Raw genomic sequence first — 19,673 nt, forward strand, 5'->3', positions numbered from 1 at the left:
CAAAAATGTAATAAAACTTTAAAACTTTAAAACAGACCAAAAAATACAACATTTCTATCATATAATACACATACACACATATTTTTTTTTATTTTGCTCTTAATTAGTTTACCTGTTAAATTAATAAATTAGAAGTACACATTAGGCTACATATTTAGCCTTTCGTAACCTACTGTAAAGTAAAAAAGAGATTTTGGTGCCATAAAATAACCCCCAAACAGCTATAAACATCAAACAAAAATATTATATTTGATTCAAAGTGTTTTTTTTATCAGTGTTCGTAAACTACATTGGCACAATCATAAGAGATGAGCCAGTCAAAAGTTCTTTGCGAGCGAATGCTGGGGCCAGTTGTTCAAAAAGTTTCATCTGGATCAGAATTATTTGGATTTGGAAATCTCATGTTTTGCTATCCAGGATCAGGTAATCCATCTTACTTTTGTGCTGGTTTTTCAGAGAAAAATTGGATTGGATCACCCTGATCCAGATACACACTATTTCAGATTACCAAATCTGGATTACTAGTGCTACCGAGCCCCTAAAAGGACATGGTGATAGAAAGAATATGAGATGGTGGAAAAAAAATATTTCAGTGCTTTTGTGTTCTCTCAGAAAAGTTTTGCGTAGCGTTCACCCAAGAAACTTTGCATTTGCTCACAAAGAACTTTTGACTGGTTCATCTCTTATGATTGTGCCAATGTAGTTTACAAACAGTGATTAAAAAAACACTTTGAATCAAATATAATATTTTTGTTTGATATTTACAGCTGTTTGGGGATTATTTTATGGCACCAAAATCTCTTTTTTACTTTACAGTCGATTACCGAAAGGCTAAATATGTAGCCTATAATGTCTACTTCTAAATACTTTAACAGTGTATCTAATCAAGAGCAAAATAAAATAAAAAATATGTTTGTGTATGTATATTACATGATAAAAATTTATTTTTATCCAGTTTTAAAGTTTTATTACAATTTTGTTCCTGAAATCCACCCTTCTGATGGGATAATACAGTAATCCAGATTTTTTGGATCAAAGGTATCCCAATCTTACTAAAAAGTTTTGAACAACACAAACTGATGATTTTATCCAGATCAAAACCAAGATTGGATTTTGTGATCTAATCTAATTTCAGAATCCCTTTATCCTTTTGAACAACCCATTTTCAAGATTTGATCCAATCCAATAGCCAAAATCCAATCAGATTACTTTTGAACAACTGGCCCCAGGAGTAGTAGAAATACAGGGCTTAATTACACTGAGCAAACAAAGGGAAATTAAACGCATGAAACTAATATGGAAACAAACTAGGGCATAATCAGTAACCAAAGAGAGAGAGAGAGGGAAAACATTCAGATGGTATGGGCAGAATTTGGCGTAAACAACATGAAAGCATAGATCCATCCTGCATCAACGGTTCAGGCTGCTTCTGGTGGTGTAATGGTATGGAGCATTGTTGTTGACCATGTCCAACCCTTTATGACCGCAGTGTACCCATCTTCTGATGGCTATTCCAGTATGCCACAAAGTTCAAATCATCTCAAACATTTTTTTTTTGAACTTGACAATGACTTCACTATACTCAAATGGCCTCCACAGTCACCAGATCTCAGTCCAATTGAGTAGCCTATTTGGGATGTGGTAGAATTTACATCATGCATGTGTAACAGACAAAGTTTAGATGGGTATTATTACCAGTTCCTAATGATATACGTCTACTTCTTTATGTAAACAATGGATTTTTGCATTTTATGATAATAAAAGACACAAATATGACATTTCAACATCATTTATAAACAATGACATTCATAAACAATTAGGAGGTTATGACTGAATGAATACAGGCACTTCAGTATGTAGTTTCTTCTGTGGAACATACACAATATTTTTAAATGTGTATTTCCATGTAGACTAGGCCTATACAATGAAAGTCAGAGGTAACCAAAATGTTTGTTCACCAACATTCTTCAGAATATCTTCTTGCAGAAGGCAGAAAGTCATACAGGTATGAAAACTACATGAGGGTGAGTTAATGATGGCAGAATTTTAATTTTTGGCAAACTATCTCTTTAAAAAATCACAGGAGCGCTATTCATACACTCTCCAGTACAGTAGATGGCAGAATGAGATTCGTGTTCATATTGCTCCTAGATGAAGACTGGGCAGCTGATGCGGTCTCCCCTGACCCGTCTTTATTGTGTCTAACTTCATAGGCTAACTATCATGGGCAGTTTTTACATGTATTTTTGGATGGTAACAAGAGGACAAACCCGGACTCTCTGAAGACACATGAGATAGACGTGAAAAGTAAGTGTGTTTTAAGACTATGTGAGATAACTGAGCTAGCAGCTAACAGAGTAGCATCTATCCTCCAGCATAACTACTTGCTTAATTTATTAATTGCACCTTTAAACTATGAGCTGCTATCAATCTGATCGCATATCTACATATGAATCGTTTTCCTTTTGTATTGTTAACACATAAAATGTGTTAATAGCACACCCAGACAAGCTTTACATAAAAGTCGTTCTTTGTCTTATTTTGCAGTACGTGCGGATTTATTGTGTTAACTAGTGACGTTTGAAAAGGATGTAAATGTCATTTTTGTGTCATACTAGAGTTTTGACGCAAATGTTTTGCTCTTCTCTGATTTAGTTTCACACAAACTACTGATGATGGTCAACGATGTGCAGATAACTTTACCACTTGCAGAATTCACCATGGTAACCATAGCTTCCGCTGTACAGTTACTACCATAAAACAAATTAAACAAGATAGCAGATAGATACTGAAAGATTCTTACTGTTTTTAATGTGATAATAAGGTGGGGCCATTATATTGTATAGTAGGTTTTCTGTAGATTGTAGTAAATGTGGTATTTTGCTGTAAACTATTGTTACCATTGTACAGTTTTATTTTATTTTATTTCATTTTTTATGGGACATTGCTTTTTTTAATTGAATTATTAAAGCTAGTATTACAGCACATTCAGTGGAGTAATAAATAATAATGATACTATAATAACGACAATAAATATAGCTGTAAGCAGCAATTTATTACGGGGCCAAGCACAAAAAAAAAAAAAAAAAAAAAAAAAGCATGCCTGGGAGCTTCAGAGCAACTGCAACATTTTTAGATTATTTTAGTCAAAATGGCTGAAAAATCACAAATACAATCACTTGTAATAGGATTAAATTGCTTATCACTTTTGACCAATAGGTGGTGGTGTTACCAAATTGATGATGTGTGGTCAGCGTGAGGAGACAATGACATACAGTTTGGTGTCAATATGTCAAAGCATTGCAGAGTTAAAGGATTAGTTTACTTTAAAATGAAAATGACCCGTGATTTACTCACCCTCAAGCCATCCTAGGTGTATATGACTTTCCTCTTTCAGATGAATACAATCGGAGTTGTATTAATAATCACCTTGATGCTCCTAAGCTTTATGATGGCAGTGCACGGAAACCACCTGTTTGAAACTCAAAAAAGCGCATCCATCCATCATAAACGCACTCCACACGGCCCTGGGGTGTTAAAAAAGGCCTTCTGAAGTGAAGCGATGCATTTGTGTAAGAAAAATATCCATATTTAACACATTATGAAGTAAAATAACTAGCTTCCACCAGAACGCCTTCCGTATTCAACTTACGAAAAAAGCGTAACTGACGTCAGCTTTTAATAACTTTTTGCCGGCATGGTCTGAAGATGATCAAAGCCGATTTTGGTTAAAATCAGACCAACAGTCTAGGAGGAGTTCCAAAAAGTATGTTTTCAAAGACATTCAAAATAGTGGACAGTAGGGTTGCACGGTATATCCGTACTATGGTAGAATGTCAATGCCAGTATTAGAGACTCCTAATTTGCTGTGGTTAATGTTCAGACTGCCCACTATCTGAGTGCCAAATTTCATCATTTTCCCGCAGGCGATTCTATGGGCTGCCATAGACTTCAAGAGCGGAAGAAGGAAGAATAACAAGAAACTAACGGATACAATAGGTGTCTTTGCACCTTCGGTGCTTGGCCCCTAATAATAATAGTAATTGTCGTAATTATTATTATTGCATTTCTCTAACATTCCTTTATTTCAAAATACAACCTTTAGTGCATCAGACAAATAATAACCAGAAGCACAGGCAGTCAGGTTAGACAGTCTCACATAATTAGTAGTTGTGACAAATGGTAGAAGGTTAATAAAAGGCTATTGTAATTGCATGACTGCTGCCTCAAGTGTTGGTTTATGATTTTTGAAACATGAATGAATTTTCTGAAATTGCTTGATCATCTGCATCACAGACACTTACAGAATCAACCATGTGTGTAAACACCCTAAAAACCATATACACCATTTGCACACCTTTTAAATTCCTTTTAGAAATCATTATGTACTGTAGGACACTATAGGAAATCCAGACTGGTATTCCATATTTGATTGTGGTTTTTCTCTTCTCCCTTTTAGGAGAATGAGGGGTGTGGTTAGTTAAACTGAATAATCTTTCAGTAAACCATTGATTGTTTTGAGTCATTTGCTATTTACTGTATTATGTGGTTTAATCAGATTTAGTGCGTTTGCTACCACAGGACAGGAAATGTGTCAGTGTTTGTTGCATGTATAAAATGTAAGATTATTTGATTTATTGTCTAATGTTTTTTACAATATTGAAACATTTAAGTCTTTATTTGGATTTTTTGGAAATATTTCTCTGTTTGCTTGCATATTAACGATTATTTTTTACATTTTATATTTATGTCTGTAGGAAACCAATAATAAACCAGTCAAATCAAAAGGATTCCCTGTTAATGTGTTTTTTTTTTTTTCTTTCTACTCACCATTGTGTTAGCACTTTAGTCCACAAACCCTTAGAAGTATACCTGTCAACATTGGGATTTGTAAATAAGGGAAATTTTCTCCAGTTCTCCGACGCACAGTGTATACGTTAGCGTCCAAATTTACTCACTTCATTTTTTGTTCACTCCTTGCAGATATAGTGTACTCAAATGCCATACACTATATAGGGATTAGTGAATGAGTGAATGAGTGAGCGGATTCAGACACAGCTAATGACTTCACTAGATGTTACAGCTAATGTTCTATATACTGCCACCTGCTTTACCGGAGGGGAATGTAGCAAACATATCAAACACGCCCTGTGGGATTTTTTTTATAGAAAGATTAAAAATACGGGAGAAATACGGGAAAATATTTAAACGGGATGCTGACGGAATAGAATGGTAAAATACGGGAGAATCCTGGGAAAAACAGGAAGGTTGACAGGTACGCTTAGAAGTCTGATTCTGTATACACTATGCTGGATTACGTCTGCACTGAAAAATTGTAGTGTAGAAATAATTTTCAACAATTTTGCTAGTAAATTTCACAAATAATTACAAAACAAACGGCAAGTAACACATTGAATTAAAAGTGAAATTGTGAAGTAAAAATCTGAAATAGTACTTTCTTGTGAGACATACTCCAATGATCCTGTTTTATTTACAACCTCGAAAATGTACTGTAAAACAGTAAAAATGTATTTACAGTGTAGTCCGTATTGCTTGAGCATTAAATGGTTCCTCATCTTAACATTTCTCTTACAGATCTATTCCTTATTTGTTCTCAGGTCATGGATTTCCCAGGGCACTTTGAGCAGATCTTCCAGCAGTTGAACTACCAGCGGCTGCATGGACAGCTGTGTGACTGTGTGATCATGGTAGGCAGCCGTCATTTCAAGGCCCACCGCGCTGTGCTTTCCGCCTGCAGTACGCATTTTCGAGCCCTGTTTACTGCTGCTGAGGGAGATGCCAGCACGAGGATGATCCACCTGGACTCAGAGGTGGTGACAGCTGAAGCATTTGCTGCTCTCATGGACATGATGTACACATCCACGCTGATGCTAGGAGAGAGTAATGTTATGGATGTCTTGTTGGCTGCTTCTCATCTGCATCTAAATGCTGTGGTGAAAGCCTGTAAGCACTACCTTACGACTCGCACTCTGCCCATGTCTCCTCCGGCAGACCGTGGTGGTCAGCATCACGCTGAGCAGCAACAAGCAGCAGCGGCTGCAAACTCTCATCTCCAGCGCTCATTTCTGCTGCAACAGCTCGGTTTGAGCTTGGTCAGTTCTGCCCTCAGTGGGGCTGAAGATGGGGGAACAGGGACCGGGAGGAGAACGGGTTCAGGGTGCGGTAGCGGGTTAGTGGATCAGCATGGTTCTCACCCAACACGCCGCTTCCTGAAGCGCAAACAGCCCTTGTCCATGATAGCTCCAGAGCGGGGGAGGCCGCGCCTCTCCTCACAGGTGGAGGGGATTGTGGGGGAATCGGAGGGCCGAGAGGGTGGAGAGGAGCTTCTGTCTCCAGATTCTCACAGTAAGATGGTGGATGAGGTCATCGCTGGGGTCATTCCAGGGGATGATGGAGGTTTACTAGAGCAAGATGAGTACCGGAGGGGACTGACCCATGAAGACATGCAACTTCCCAGTCAGTCAGATGGAGGCAGGGGAGCAGGACCGGAAAAAACGTTGCTGTTGCCGCGTAAAGAGGAGTACCCTGATGCGAGCCATCACCATAGCGAGGGGATAAAGATAAAGACTGGAGGTGAGGAAGAAGAGGAGCAGCAGCAGCACATGCAGGTCGTGGTGAAGAGTGAGCCACTGAGTTCTCCAGAGGCTGCCGATGAGACTAGCGATGTTACCTCTCAGGCAGAAGGGAGTGACCAGGTAATTGTTTTTGATATTAAGCTAGTGGGACTGTAACATATTTTGTTACTGGATTTTTAGGCACACGATTTGTGAGTGTTTTGCCAAATTGTCCCAGCTAAGTTAGTATTTTGGTTCCTGAATTTCCTCATGAAACAAACCGAATACCTTTCCATATTATAAAAAGTAATATTCATTGTAGATCTATAACCATTTTCAAAAGGAAATGCTGTAATTTATTATTTTCTTCATATATTGTTCCTGAAAAAAATATAGGCTATACACTACCATTCAAAAGTTTAGGGTCAGTAAAATTTTTCTTTTTGAAAGAAATGAATACCTTTTATTCAGCAAGGACACATGAAGTTGATCAAAAGTCACAGTAAAGAAGACAGTTCCCACAGTTTCCACAAAAATTAACCAGCATTACTGTTTTCAACATGATAAAAGAAATGTTTCTTAAGCAGCAAATCGACATATTAGAATGATTTCTGAAGGATCATGTGACACTTGAAGACTGGAGCTGAAAACGGCAATCGCAAAAATAAACTACATTTTAAAATATATTAAAATAGAAAACAGTTATTAATAATAATAATAATATTTCAGTTTTACTGTTTTTGACTATTTTTGATCAAATAAATACAGTCTTTGTGAATATAAGAGACTTCTTTCAAAAACAAAAAAAATCTTGTGTATTTATGTATTGCAAAAGAACAACATTTCCAATACATTTGTTGTCGGATTTTCTTGTGGATTTCAATTCACGAGAAGCAAAATGAAACACTTTTGTTCCATTTTATTGCTGCTTGGAAAGATATTTTATTTAAACAATTATTGTTTTTGACAGTTTATAGCCATTCTAGTAGATGGAGCCATACTTCTATGCGTATTACCTACGTAGAAAATAGTTGCCAGGGTGTGTTACCAAGATGGATTTACTAAATATTAAATATTTAGTAAATACTAGTATTTACTTAGTACTTACTAATACTAGGTATTTACTAGTACTTTGTAAATACTTAGTATTAGTAAGTAGTTAGTACTGAGTAATCGTACAGTGGGCGATATACCGGTAGACACGATTAACTAGTAGAAATATGTCAACCAGTAGAGATTTTGGACTATCGTCTCTTTCACGGTTACGCTCACGTGACGTTGCTGTGCTAGTACGCAATCAAGAAAACTTATCTTTTACATGCGTTTTTAAGTATTGCGTTTTAAAAAGTGATTTTAAACCGTTGAAGCACAGTAAGCAGCGAAAGACAACTCATTTCACTGTATGCATGTGCTGTCAGAGAGACTGTTTCTCAGCGCTGTCTGAGAGACGCGTGCACACGAAGCCTCGTGTGAGAACTGAACTGAGTACTTTTTGCCGGCTAATAGGGCTTGAACAGTCAAATACAAACACTTACGTGTCAAAGTGACCATGTCTTTGCAAGTAAACACAGTCATTTATGTCTTAAGTGAACGTAAACAGTTGAGGGAAAAAAAAACACACAAGTATATTGGATCCGTGCAGTCGGTCTTAAAGTGACAGCATCCAAATTTACCTGCTGTCGTTATTGACGTTAATCAAGCAACAAAAAAGAAAATCTCTCACTGCTCTAGACTGAATCACTTTTGTAACTTTAATAGGAAAAAGTGAATATTTAATTTACACTGTGTTTTTTATACGTTTGATTACTTTATACAATTTATGTAGTATTTCTATATATGCCTAACTGCTTTAAGTTTTTCAGGTAGGTCTATTTCATTTGTGTCTTTGTTCTGTTGTAGTTTGTTTTCCTGTATGGTTGTAATTAGTTTTTTTTTTTTTCTTTCTTTATCAGTTTACTTGTCTTCAGTTTTTTTTTGTTTGTTTTTTGTTGTTTTTTTTACTTTTTGTTTTTTTACTTAGGGTAGTATTATTTTTTGTGATATTGAAAATGGTGACAAGAATTATGAAATTTCAGTGGTATCAAACATTTTGATATCAACCTTATTTAAAGCAAAAAAAAAAAAACTATATTGTGATATATATTGTTATCGTGAAATAAAATTACTCATAACATGATATAAGATTTTGGTCATATTGCCCACCTCTAATTAGTAATAATGTGATGTTTCCTCAGGTGGAGCCAGTTGGAGAAAAGCTGGAGCTGAGTCCAGAGGGCAGTGAGCGCAGCTTCTCCGATCCCCAGCCCAGCTCTGAGCTACTAATTAAAGGAAACAAGGGATTAGGAGCAGCAGAAGACAGAGGAAGAGGAGAGGAGCTCTCCTGCAGTGACGCTCTGGAGCCCTCTTCCGGGTTGCATATCTCCAGTTTCCTCAGCACAAAGACCTTTGCTGGCAGAGGGGCGTCATCTAACCTTGCCCATAGTGTTGACAATGTTCCTAACACTACAACCGGAGAGTTTCAAGCAGACCACGATTCTGCTCGCTTCTTCCTTCCTACTGATTCCATCAACACTGCATCTTCCTCTCTGCACCTTCTTCCAGGCGAGGCACAGGTCTGCTCTGACTTGCAGCCAGAGTCTCTCCTTCTACGGCCACTGCATGATGGAATAGCATCATCTTCTTCATTAACGCCGTCACGTGGTGGATCGGTGGACCAGCTTGCGCTCGAGTTCCAGCGCAACATTTTGGGATTGCAGACCTTCCCTCGTTCATCCAGGGGTGGCGCTGCAGGGTGCCACTCATACAGGCGCATCGCTCCCAAAGTTCCGCCAGGAGGTGCTTCAATGCTTACGGATGGCCCTCAGCAACTTGATGTTGCTTCCTCGTCCTCTTCCTCCTCAATGCTTCTTAATGGAGTAAACTTTGAGGGTTCTATCACTGTGGGTCAAAATGGTAGCAGCTCCAACTTGAACCCTCTACCCCAGTTGACAAGAGCCTCTGCAGATGTTCTGTCAAAGTGTAAAAAGGCACTATCCGAGCACAACGTGCTAGTGGTGGAAGGTGCCAGGAAGTATGCCTGCAAGATCTGTTGTAAGACGTTCCTCACTCTGACAGACTGCAAGAAACACATAAGAGTTCATACGGGAGAGCGCCCGTATGCCTGTCTGAAATGTGGCAAACGCTTTAGTCAGTCCAGTCACTTGTACAAGCACTCAAAAACAACCTGCTTACGATGGCAGAACAGTGATATGTCTAATGCCCTGCTCTAATTCATCACATTCGCAGTCACTCCAAAGACGCCATACAAGGATGACCGGTGGCCACCAGTCAGTTTCTCTACTGTATGGGCAGACCTGTACACCATAATCCCACATCCGCCATTATAGTAGCTCTGGTAACTTTTTTTAAGTGTTTCAACACTGTTGTTTGTTGTTAACATGCTTCCAATTAACATGCCATTGATGGTACAAATTAAATGGATAGCTTACCCAAAAATCAAAACTAACCTGACTTTCTTTCTTCTGCAGAACACAGATTTTTTTTTTTTTTTTATAAAGTAAAGTCTGTATGAGTGTTTTTATTTTTGGTCCATACAGTAAACATTAGTTTTAATTTTATGGACAGATACAGTTGAATCATTCTTCAAAATATCTTTTGTGTTCAGCTAAAGAAAGAAAGTCATACAGGTTTGGAACAACATAAGAATTTAAATTTTTGTGTGTACTATCCCGTTAGGTTTCACTGTGAAATATTTTTAAAAGAATGGTAATGGAGAGGTCTGCGCTAAGCATTGCAAGCAGATGTCAGACAGAACCTTAGTAGCTGAATCCTGGATCATGATGATCAGAAGCTTTGAGTTTCAGTCCCTCTATGGAAGTTAGTGTTGTATTGTCAGCTGTGTGTTATTGAAGTATTTTTGCTTATGTTTACCATTAGGCCAGTGGTTCTCAAACAGGGAGCCGGGGCCCACTAGGTGAATTTTCAAACTTCCGGGAAACCCTTAAAATGATTTAAATTGAGTTATATTAACAATCTTGATACTTAGAATAAAGATGTACAACATTAAACTTCATATTTTTTACTTTATTTCTTTTATTAGTATAGAAGTACATGTCAGCTTAAATAGATGGGCCTTCGAAAATTGTCTAAAAAGATGAGAACCACTGCTTTTAAGCGGTGTTCCAAAACCAAGCGAGCTGCCTGGCTGTCCACTGCCTCCTAAAGCAGCATCCTAACTGAAATGGAACCTCACATTGGAACATAGGCAGTTGCTTTGTGCGCCACACATAATGCTTAACGTTTCAGAGCTCCAAAGGCAGGAATGAGCAGCTCCAGTCCTTGAGGGCCACTAGCCAGCAGAGTTTAGCTCTATCCCTAATCAAACACCCCTGCCTGTAATTTTCTAGTAATCCCAAAGACTTTGGTTAGATTATTTCAGGTATGTTTGAAGCTAAACTCTGCAGGACACTGGCCTTTCAGGACCGGAGTTGCCCATCCTTGCACTAAAGGGAAATGGTGATGGGAGGAAAAAATATTTAAATGCTGCTTGCATTCACTCGTGAAACTTTTGTGCTCGTGAACCCCCGCCCCAAAAAACGTTTGGATTCTCTTGCAAAAATGTGGTGTTCTTGCAAAAGTTTTCATTTCATTCCCCTAAGAAACTTTGCATTTACTTGCAAACTTACATTTCAATGCTTTTGTGTCCGCTAATGCAAAGTTTCTCAGGCAAACAGAAACCTTTTGCGAGAGAATGCAAAGTTTCTTGGAGGAACGCAAGTCCTGTCTACTTGATATCCCCTCTCACATTTAAATAATTCAGATCTCTAACAGAATCTGTTATGAGCTGTCCAAATGTTGTTTCTTATGCTTAAATAGCGTTAAAAAGTTTAAAAAAAGATTTCAGGTTGGTACCAGTGCGCATGGTCCTATTCTAAGCCGATTGCCGATTGGGTCTTTTATTTAGAAGGACGGGACTTATTCCATCTTATTTTGCATTGCACTTTCTCTCATTCATACTAATATGAGTGCATTATCTTCATTTGATGTTAGAATGTTGCTAAATAGCATGTTTTTAGTATATTTATCCATTTTTGGATGCATTTTCTTCCAGTGAGCTTGGCGCAATGCATTCTGGTATTGCCTTTGTCGTGCAGGATACATGTGATTCTGCTTTAGAATTTGGGCAGAATCAGCCTTCACATTAAGAAACTGCCTTTAAAGCCTTAAAATACTGTCTAGGTTGTAAGCTTGCAAGGTTTTGGAACACCGCTGATATGTAGCAAATGGTTTAATAGATGAGTAGCCTACCAGAAACACTACTGGTACACTTTTACTGTTAAAAGGTCAAATAAAATGCCTTCTATTATAAGGCAAATTGTGAATCAAGTATGGCTGACCATATGTGGAAATAAATCAAAAGTGACTGAAAGCCTTGTTGCCCAGATGTCTCTAAGCTAATTAACACCTAACTAATACTAACACCTAATGATTAAACATTATTTGGTGTTTTCTATGGACCGCAGTTATTATCTTGTATTTTTGAAAATATTAATGTGGTAATATGTTCAAAATTAAGGCTATTCCCTTTTGCACAGAAGAGGTGAATGTAGGAACATTTTGACTTATAGCACTGTGTATTTGTGCCTTTTTCTATTGTATTCGGATGTTCTTATATTGATAAAGGCTGTGCAGATAGAAAGCATAAACAAAGCATTGAAGAGATGGACTTTCAGCGTGTTTTGCTTCTGGTAAAGCTAACATTGATGCCTCTGTGGCTGAAACTGCTATTAGTACTGAGAGAATAGACTACGATGTTTATGGCTACTCATTTTCCATATTAGCTCAAGCACATGCTTGGTGGTACATTCATATTAAAGAATTTGAGCAAAATCAAGTGGTAGCTATTAGTCAGGTTGTCACTTTAGAAAAGGGTGTTAATACATTCATGTGCCTCTTTTGACCTTCCAGAGCACAGAGAGAATGTTAAAGAAAATGAACTTTTATGTAAAAATTGCACCTTCAGTCTTTAAGGCTTTAATGTTTTATGGTTTGTGGAGTAAGTAATCATAGGATTTTAAAAATGATCCGTAATTTGCTGTAAATAAAAATAGATGTTCAGTCTTTGTATTAGTGGTTGTTTATGGATACTGTTAAGAGTTAATATTATATTACGGTCATGTCCTAGTATTTTGTGAGAAGTGTTGTCTTCTGTCATGTGTTTGATGCTGTACTGAGAGGAGTCCTTAAATACTCTAAGTATAACCGTTAAGATTTAAAAGCTGCTTTTATAAACACATTCCAACCTGTAAATAAGCTATCTTACCGTAGATTTTTGTATTTTATTTATGCCATCTTTTATTTGAATATAAGTAATGCCTTTTATGCTCAATATTGCCCCTATATGAAATCTTGTTTGATTGGATTAACTCGAAGGTACTGAATATGGAAAATCATAACCTAACCCCTTATCGAAGACTGCACATTAATCTAAAACAAAATGGAGACATTTAAGTCTATAAATTACTGTACTTTTATTTTTTCAAATTATTGATTTTTTTTTTTTTTTTTTTTTACATGAATCTTAAAACATGAGTGTTTATGCAACAGTTCTGTTACATCATTTCTAGTATAATCAAAATATACTGGAAATATCAGAAATTCAAAACCAGTTTAAATTTTCAATTTACACATTAATTGTCACAAAGAAGATGACCTTAAATGTATGTACATATCATGTGTTATCTGTAACAGTAGTCAAAGAGGACGGTTTCTTTAAATTAATTGAATCACAAATCACAATGATTTTTTTTTTCTTCAGATCTAGAGATGCCAAAAGTGAAGGAATTAATGTGAGTTTGTGTAATGGCTATTAATCGCACATTGTTAGAACACTCCTTTTTTCTACTGGTTTAAAAAAATTAAGTAAATAAAATCATGAAGAATACTAGACATTCTCTCTGTCTTTTCATTAATGTGTTTGTTTTTGTCCGGTTTGAAAAGGGAAGACTAAAAAGTACTAAACTTGCAACATATTTAAGAACCATATGACTTGTATGGACCTTGCTGGTCTTTGCTGAGTTTGCTCTTTGTAGATCATTGATCTCAGACTGTGAACCTTGTCTGTATACTCGCAAACACTGGTCTTTTGATGTTAGAACACAAACGTGGGTTCTGCATTTATTTTAAAGGGAAAGTTCACACAAAATGACAATTCTGTCTCTATATACTTAACACATGCTGTTATGTCCAGTTATGTTATGTCTAGTAAACTATGTCCAGTTAGCTTATTATTTAAATGACATTTATGCCCTACTTATGACATTTATGGGCTAAATTTGTGGTGCTTTTTTGTAGGGATGCACAGTATATTGGCATATTAGTTATTGGCCAATTTTATATATGAAAGTAATTAATGTGGCCTTTTTTGGAGCTGTGGTCACTGTAAACTGTTGTTTAGAAAAGAGCTGTATGAAGATTTTTAAAAAATTCCTTGGAAAAAGACGTCATACAGGTTTGGAACAACAGGAAGGCGAGTAAATAAAGACGCAATTTTCATTCTGGCAAGAACTATTCCCTTAACTGGTTCTATGGCGTCTCTTTCTACAGTTTAAGTTCTTTAGGCATGGGTTCTCCTCTTAGTCCAGCGAGCAGGTTATTGGCAGCAAGAGCAGACATGGCGTTCCGTGTCGTGTAGGAAGCACTGGCAATGTGGGGAAGAATCACTGCAAATACATATATAAACACAGAATACTCAAATGTTTTCAGAGAAGACCTGTATCAAATACTTCAGTAAAATACATACATGCACACATGCATGCTTACCACAGTTTTTGAGTGTGAAAAGAGGATGGTGTGTGGGCAGCGGTTCAGGTGTGGTGACATCAAGCCCGGCTCCAGCAATCAGACCGGTGGACAGGGCTTCATACAGATCTTCCTGATTGACCACTCCCCCTCTTTACAATAACAACACAGAGTCATGCAGTCAAGGGCCTTTTTGAAAATACTGGTATACACCAGTATTGTGGTTATGTTACTTTGAAGTGAATGCTTAAAACTTCAATAAATTAATGAATTTTGATGCTTTCTTTTTTTGAGGCTACTATTCCAAAAGTGGCAGTGATGTATGTCTTTATACAGGGTGTATTAAAGATGCCCATATGTCATGCACCATTCACCAGTGCTCACTTTAAAGTCGGAAGTTGCGATAGTCTTCTCCTCCCCATTGTATATTGTATATCAGAGTGAAATGGTTTCATGAACAAGAAAATATATGTAGGGTGGGACTTGATTTTGTCTGTCAGGAATTGATTGGATTGTTGGAATGCTTGCTATTGCTGTGATCTCATATGAGTGACAGGTTTTCCCGCCCTTGTTCCAGTAAATGCGTCTTCAAAGAAGAGAAGAAATGTTACTGCAAGTGGGAAGGGATTTATTTTAAAGATTATGAGGGCACATGAATTAAAAAAATATTATTTGCAGGGATAAATCATTTATAAATACTGCACTATTCCATAAATAACAAAACAAGAAGTGTACATTTTGACTTGTGCACGCAAGTAGGCCATACAAATGCTCACTTTCCAGTGATATTCACTGCGAGACAGCAGTAGGGTAGCTTAACATGTAAACAGTGTGTTGATCAGTTTATTAGACCTTGCATTTATAGATCTTGATGATTTAATATTAACTTTTAAATATACTATTGTTCACTGTTAATTAATGTTTGGTCATAATACATTAATGTCAATTTATAAAACTTCAAATTTGTATTAGAAATGTAGAAAGAATCAGTGTTGTTATTGTCGACTAAAACTAAAATCACTTTAGTTAATTGAAATAAAGCTGAAATAAAATATAAATATTAGATGAAACTTAAAGTTTAAAACATGGCAACTAACTGAAATAAATTAAAGTTGAAGTACTAAAATTATTAAAACTGAAACTGAAATAAAAATAATTAAAGCTAAATAGAAATATAAAAATAAACTAATAAAAATTATAAAAGCACAAAGATTACTAAAATATAACAAAAATAACAATAAAAGCTAATTCAAAATATTAATAAATACTATAATGGTAAATAAATAATGAAAAACACTTGAAAGGATGTATTACAGTAGCATTACCTGCTTGTATTGATGAAGATGGCATTTTTCTTCATCTTGGAGAAGAGATTCCAATTGCAGATCCCATGAGTCTCTGGAGTCAGAGCACAGCATATGGCCAGGAAATCAGACTGCTTGGCCAACTCATCTAAAGAGACTGATCACACACACACACACCATTCATTTGTTTGCTACCTTGTAAAGCAAACTCTCATGAAGGTTCTGTGAAGGTTCTGAGATCTTCCTACCATATTCTGCCTCTATCATTTTTGCGAGCTCAGGTCTCGGCTCTACATCTGTGTAGATGAACTTCTTCACCTTAAATGGCTTCAGACGCTCGGCGATAGCCACACCTACACACGTATACACCACACAACCTCAATTTAACCAACACCCTGAACTAATAAATCATTCAAAAATTATATAGAGTCATAAGGCCACTCTATTCCTTACCAATCCTCCCAAGTCCCAAAATGCCAACTGTGCTGTTTGCTAGTTCATGACCGCACAGCCATAAAGTTCTCCAAGTACCCCAGCCACCCCTAAGCACAAGTATAAATCAGTATGGATCAGTGCATGATTAACCATCAAATGTTAGTTTTAGTACGTTTTAGCCTCATGTGTGGCCTCAATGAGTCTTCTGGATGTAGCGAGTAACAGGGCAACAGTCAGTTCAGCCACAGCGTCAGTCAGTACATCCGGAGTATATCCTACACGGATACCCCTGGAAACACACAAGCCCACGTAAACAATGCACATTTCAAGAAATTCATATCTAAATTTACTCGCACAACTGACCTTTTCTTGAGTTCATCCAGAGAAAGATGATCAAAGCCCACTGACATGGTGCTGAGGACTTTTAGATTTGGACCTGCATTATTGAGACACACACGTCTCTGAATTTGTCTGCTTTTGTTTCAACCTAATGATCATGCATTGCAAGCTAACCTGCAGCGTTCAATAGCTGTGCATCAATCTTCTCTGTGAGTACACACAGTATTCCATCGCAACCTTTGACCTTCTTCAGCAGCTCCACTCGGGGCACAGGGTCATCAGAGTCCCACATCTCAAACTGCACCCTGATATTGTGTAGGTAGAATTGAGAGAATTTGGTTATGAAGAGTGAGAAATGAGAAGAGAGCAGTTCAATGATTTGGCTCAATAAAATCTCCATAAACTGATCAAAACAGGTAATATCACTGTAGCTGCACAAATTCTCAAAACAAAGTTGAACAGACTGAAATGGCAGATTGTCAAAAGATGATATTTTTTGTTTTCTCGAACCCAAAAATAGAAATGGAAATAGAAATGAGTCTGTGAGTAAGGTTCAGAATGAGAATGCACAGCTAGTTGGTTTTGTATTAACTTTTTCTCCCTCAGTTAGGCTACTTATCTTCAACTTAGCAGAGTTTCCAGTTGGCACATGTTGAACAAGTCACTGGTTTGGAAAATATGTACCTTATTACTGCTTTAGTGAGCTAAACTTGGCCGTGTCCATGTTACATAGGCCTACACGTAAATATAATGCAAAAACGTCCATTGTCTATAGTCAATAGTTCAGTGATATATGAGGCACAGCTCACACAAAAGTTATTCAAAACAAGTAGATTTCTGTTGGACCAACTTGAACCAGAGCGACGCATGTGAAGGGAATTTATTTGGGAATGACTTTATTTCAACCACGAAAATTCGCCGAACAATGTTAAAATGTCACTGCACCTTTATTTTTTGATATAGCTATTGGTAACACTTTACAATAAGGTCTAATTTGTTAACATTTATTAATACAGTAACAGCAATTAGCAATATTTCCATAGCATTTATTAAGCATTGTTAATGTTAGTTAAAAGTGCAATTGTTCAGTTGCTATGTTAACAGCTAGGCCTGCTTTTGATCTAAATTGAAATGTAGCCTATTAGTAAATGTTGAAATTAACTAAGATTAATAAATGCTATAAATATTGTTCATTGTTACTTCATGTTCACTAACGTAGTTAAAGGATTAGTCCACTTTGAAATAAAATGTTCCTGATAATTTACTCACCCCCATGTCATCCAAGATGCTCATGTCTTTCTTTCTTCAGTCGAAAAGAAATTAAGGTTTTTGATGAAAACATTCCAGGATTATTCTCCTTATAGTGGACTTCAAAGGACTCCACTGAAGGTCAAAATTACAGTTTCGGTGCAGCTTCAAAGAGCTTTAAACGATACCAGACGAGGAATAAAGGTCTTATCTAGCGAAACGATCGGTCATTTTCTGTATGTATATGCTTTATAAACACAAATGATCGCCTTGCGTATTTTTCAAAAAACTTACACTGTATGTCCTACGCCTTTCCTATTCTACTTACGAAAAAAAAACGGAACAGGCGCCGCGTTCGTCCCGTAAGTTGAATAGGGAAGGCGTAGGACATACAGCGTAAGCTTTTTGAAGAATACGGAAGGCGGAAGCACTCGCAAGGCGATCATTTGTGTTTATAAAGCATATACATTTGATTTTTTTTAGAAAATGACCGATCGTTTCGCTAGATAAGACCCTTATTCCTCGTCTGGTATCTTTTAAATCCCTTTGAAGCTGCACTAAAACTGTAATTTTGACCTTCAACAGTGGAGTCCATTGAAGTCCACTATAAGGAGAATAATCCTGGAATGTTTTCATTAAAAACCTTAATTTCTTTTCGACTGAAGAAAGAAAGACATGAACATCTTGGATGACATGGGGGTGAGTAAATTATCAGGAAATTTTCATTCAGCAGTGAACTAATCATTTAACTAAACTAAATGAAACCTTATTGTGAAGTGTTAGGCTACCCATTTTAATCAGCATTAAAAATAAAATTTTTGACGTTGTGTTGCTCAATCAATAGGCTATTTAAAAATCATTATTAAGCCTATTTATTCATAAACTTTGCGGCCAGAAAAAGGGTCTAAATAGGCCTAATAACCTACATTTTTACACACAAAAAAAAATCAGCGTGGAATTAAACAGGTTTTATGAAGCGTACTGGTGTATGGTGACTGCTTCAACCTACTGTCCGGATTTGCGGAGAATGTCCAGTCCGTCCGGCGGCACCTTGCGCGTCACATAAACTTTGGGTAACGTGGACATCGCGCGATGAAATCCGGAGACGGTACACGGGGCGATCTTCTGCAGTCTCCCGAGCGCTGTTCTACTGCACCACATTACGAGCAATATCAGTCAGTGCAGGGATCTTTGGTAAACTAAAGACAGAAGCTGGAAGAGGCAGCAAGTGCAGTGTGTGGACAGTTTAGGGGGAGGAAACGAATGGGTGGTGTGTCTCTCTCAGTCTCTCCAAACAACATGAGTTGAGTCAGAGAGCAAATATGTAAGATAAATATGTTTTTTGTTTGTTTATTTGTTTTACATTCCAAAGTACCATAACAAACCACTAAGCGTAGTGTATGTCTCAATTTCTGGTATCAATGGCTATTGATTTTGTTTCAGTCAATCATTAATCAGGGTCACAAGCAAATGTGTAATGTAGGCTAATTTATGAAAAGCAATGAATGCTGAAATACATTTTAACCAAATAGATCTTATTGAAAAAGAAATAGAAAAAAGATTGAAATTTTGAAAAGTTATGCATTTAATGTCTATTTATATATAGACATTAACTTATAAGCACATTAGTCAAAAATGACAAAAAAGAAAGAAAGAAGACAAATAAATGTAGGACTGTGGTGTTTAGTTTTATGTGTGTTTCTCTAGGCCTATGTGTTAAAATCACCAGTGCAAGATCTGATTTTGAATATTATTTTCTGGGGTACCTGACAGTTCAAGGTTGCTCCACTTCTATGCAACTTTTGAGTTGGAGTGTGTGTGTGTGTGTGTGTGTGTGTTCAAATGAATGTTCCTGGTCAATGGTTGATAGGTCAAACACACATTTTTTGTCCGTTCCTGAACTAGACGGTCTCGTGCTGAAACACCGGATATCGAGTAGGCCTATACATTAACGCACATCAAACATCCCAAC

At 36.9% G+C, this 19,673-nt stretch overlaps 2 protein-coding genes across 3 annotated transcripts; one reads left to right on the plus strand and one right to left on the minus strand.

The window, feature by feature from the left end:
• The first annotated feature begins 2,102 nt into the window (after positions 1-2,102).
• On the plus strand, positions 2,103-13,146 carry LOC127514505 (zinc finger and BTB domain-containing protein 5). 2 transcript variants are annotated; one of them, XM_051897406.1, is made up of 4 exons: positions 2,103-2,307; positions 2,656-2,723; positions 5,619-6,716; positions 8,810-13,146. In XM_051897406.1, the coding sequence occupies exons 2-4, from the start codon at positions 2,673-2,675 to the stop codon at positions 9,842-9,844; spliced, it is 2,184 nt and encodes a 727-aa protein (XP_051753366.1). In that variant the 5' UTR covers positions 2,103-2,307; positions 2,656-2,672; the 3' UTR covers positions 9,845-13,146. The 2 variants fall into 2 exon arrangements, with proteins under 2 accessions (XP_051753366.1, XP_051753376.1); XM_051897416.1 differs by lacking the exon at positions 2,656-2,723 and having other exon boundaries at positions 2,104-2,307.
• grhprb (glyoxylate reductase/hydroxypyruvate reductase b) lies at positions 13,093-18,995 on the minus strand. The gene is made up of 9 exons (XM_051897430.1): positions 18,711-18,995; positions 16,628-16,758; positions 16,478-16,550; positions 16,287-16,403; positions 16,133-16,221; positions 15,928-16,032; positions 15,701-15,836; positions 14,397-14,527; positions 13,093-14,296 (listed from the first exon to the last, which is right to left on the minus strand). The coding sequence occupies exons 1-9, from the start codon at positions 18,860-18,862 to the stop codon at positions 14,175-14,177; spliced, it is 1,056 nt and encodes a 351-aa protein (XP_051753390.1). The 5' UTR covers positions 18,863-18,995; the 3' UTR covers positions 13,093-14,174.
• Between the last annotated feature and the right edge of the window lie 678 nt (positions 18,996-19,673).

This window comes from Ctenopharyngodon idella, chromosome 1, assembly GCF_019924925.1.
Source record: "Ctenopharyngodon idella isolate HZGC_01 chromosome 1, HZGC01, whole genome shotgun sequence".
NCBI classification, from domain to species: domain Eukaryota; kingdom Metazoa; phylum Chordata; class Actinopteri; order Cypriniformes; family Xenocyprididae; genus Ctenopharyngodon; species Ctenopharyngodon idella.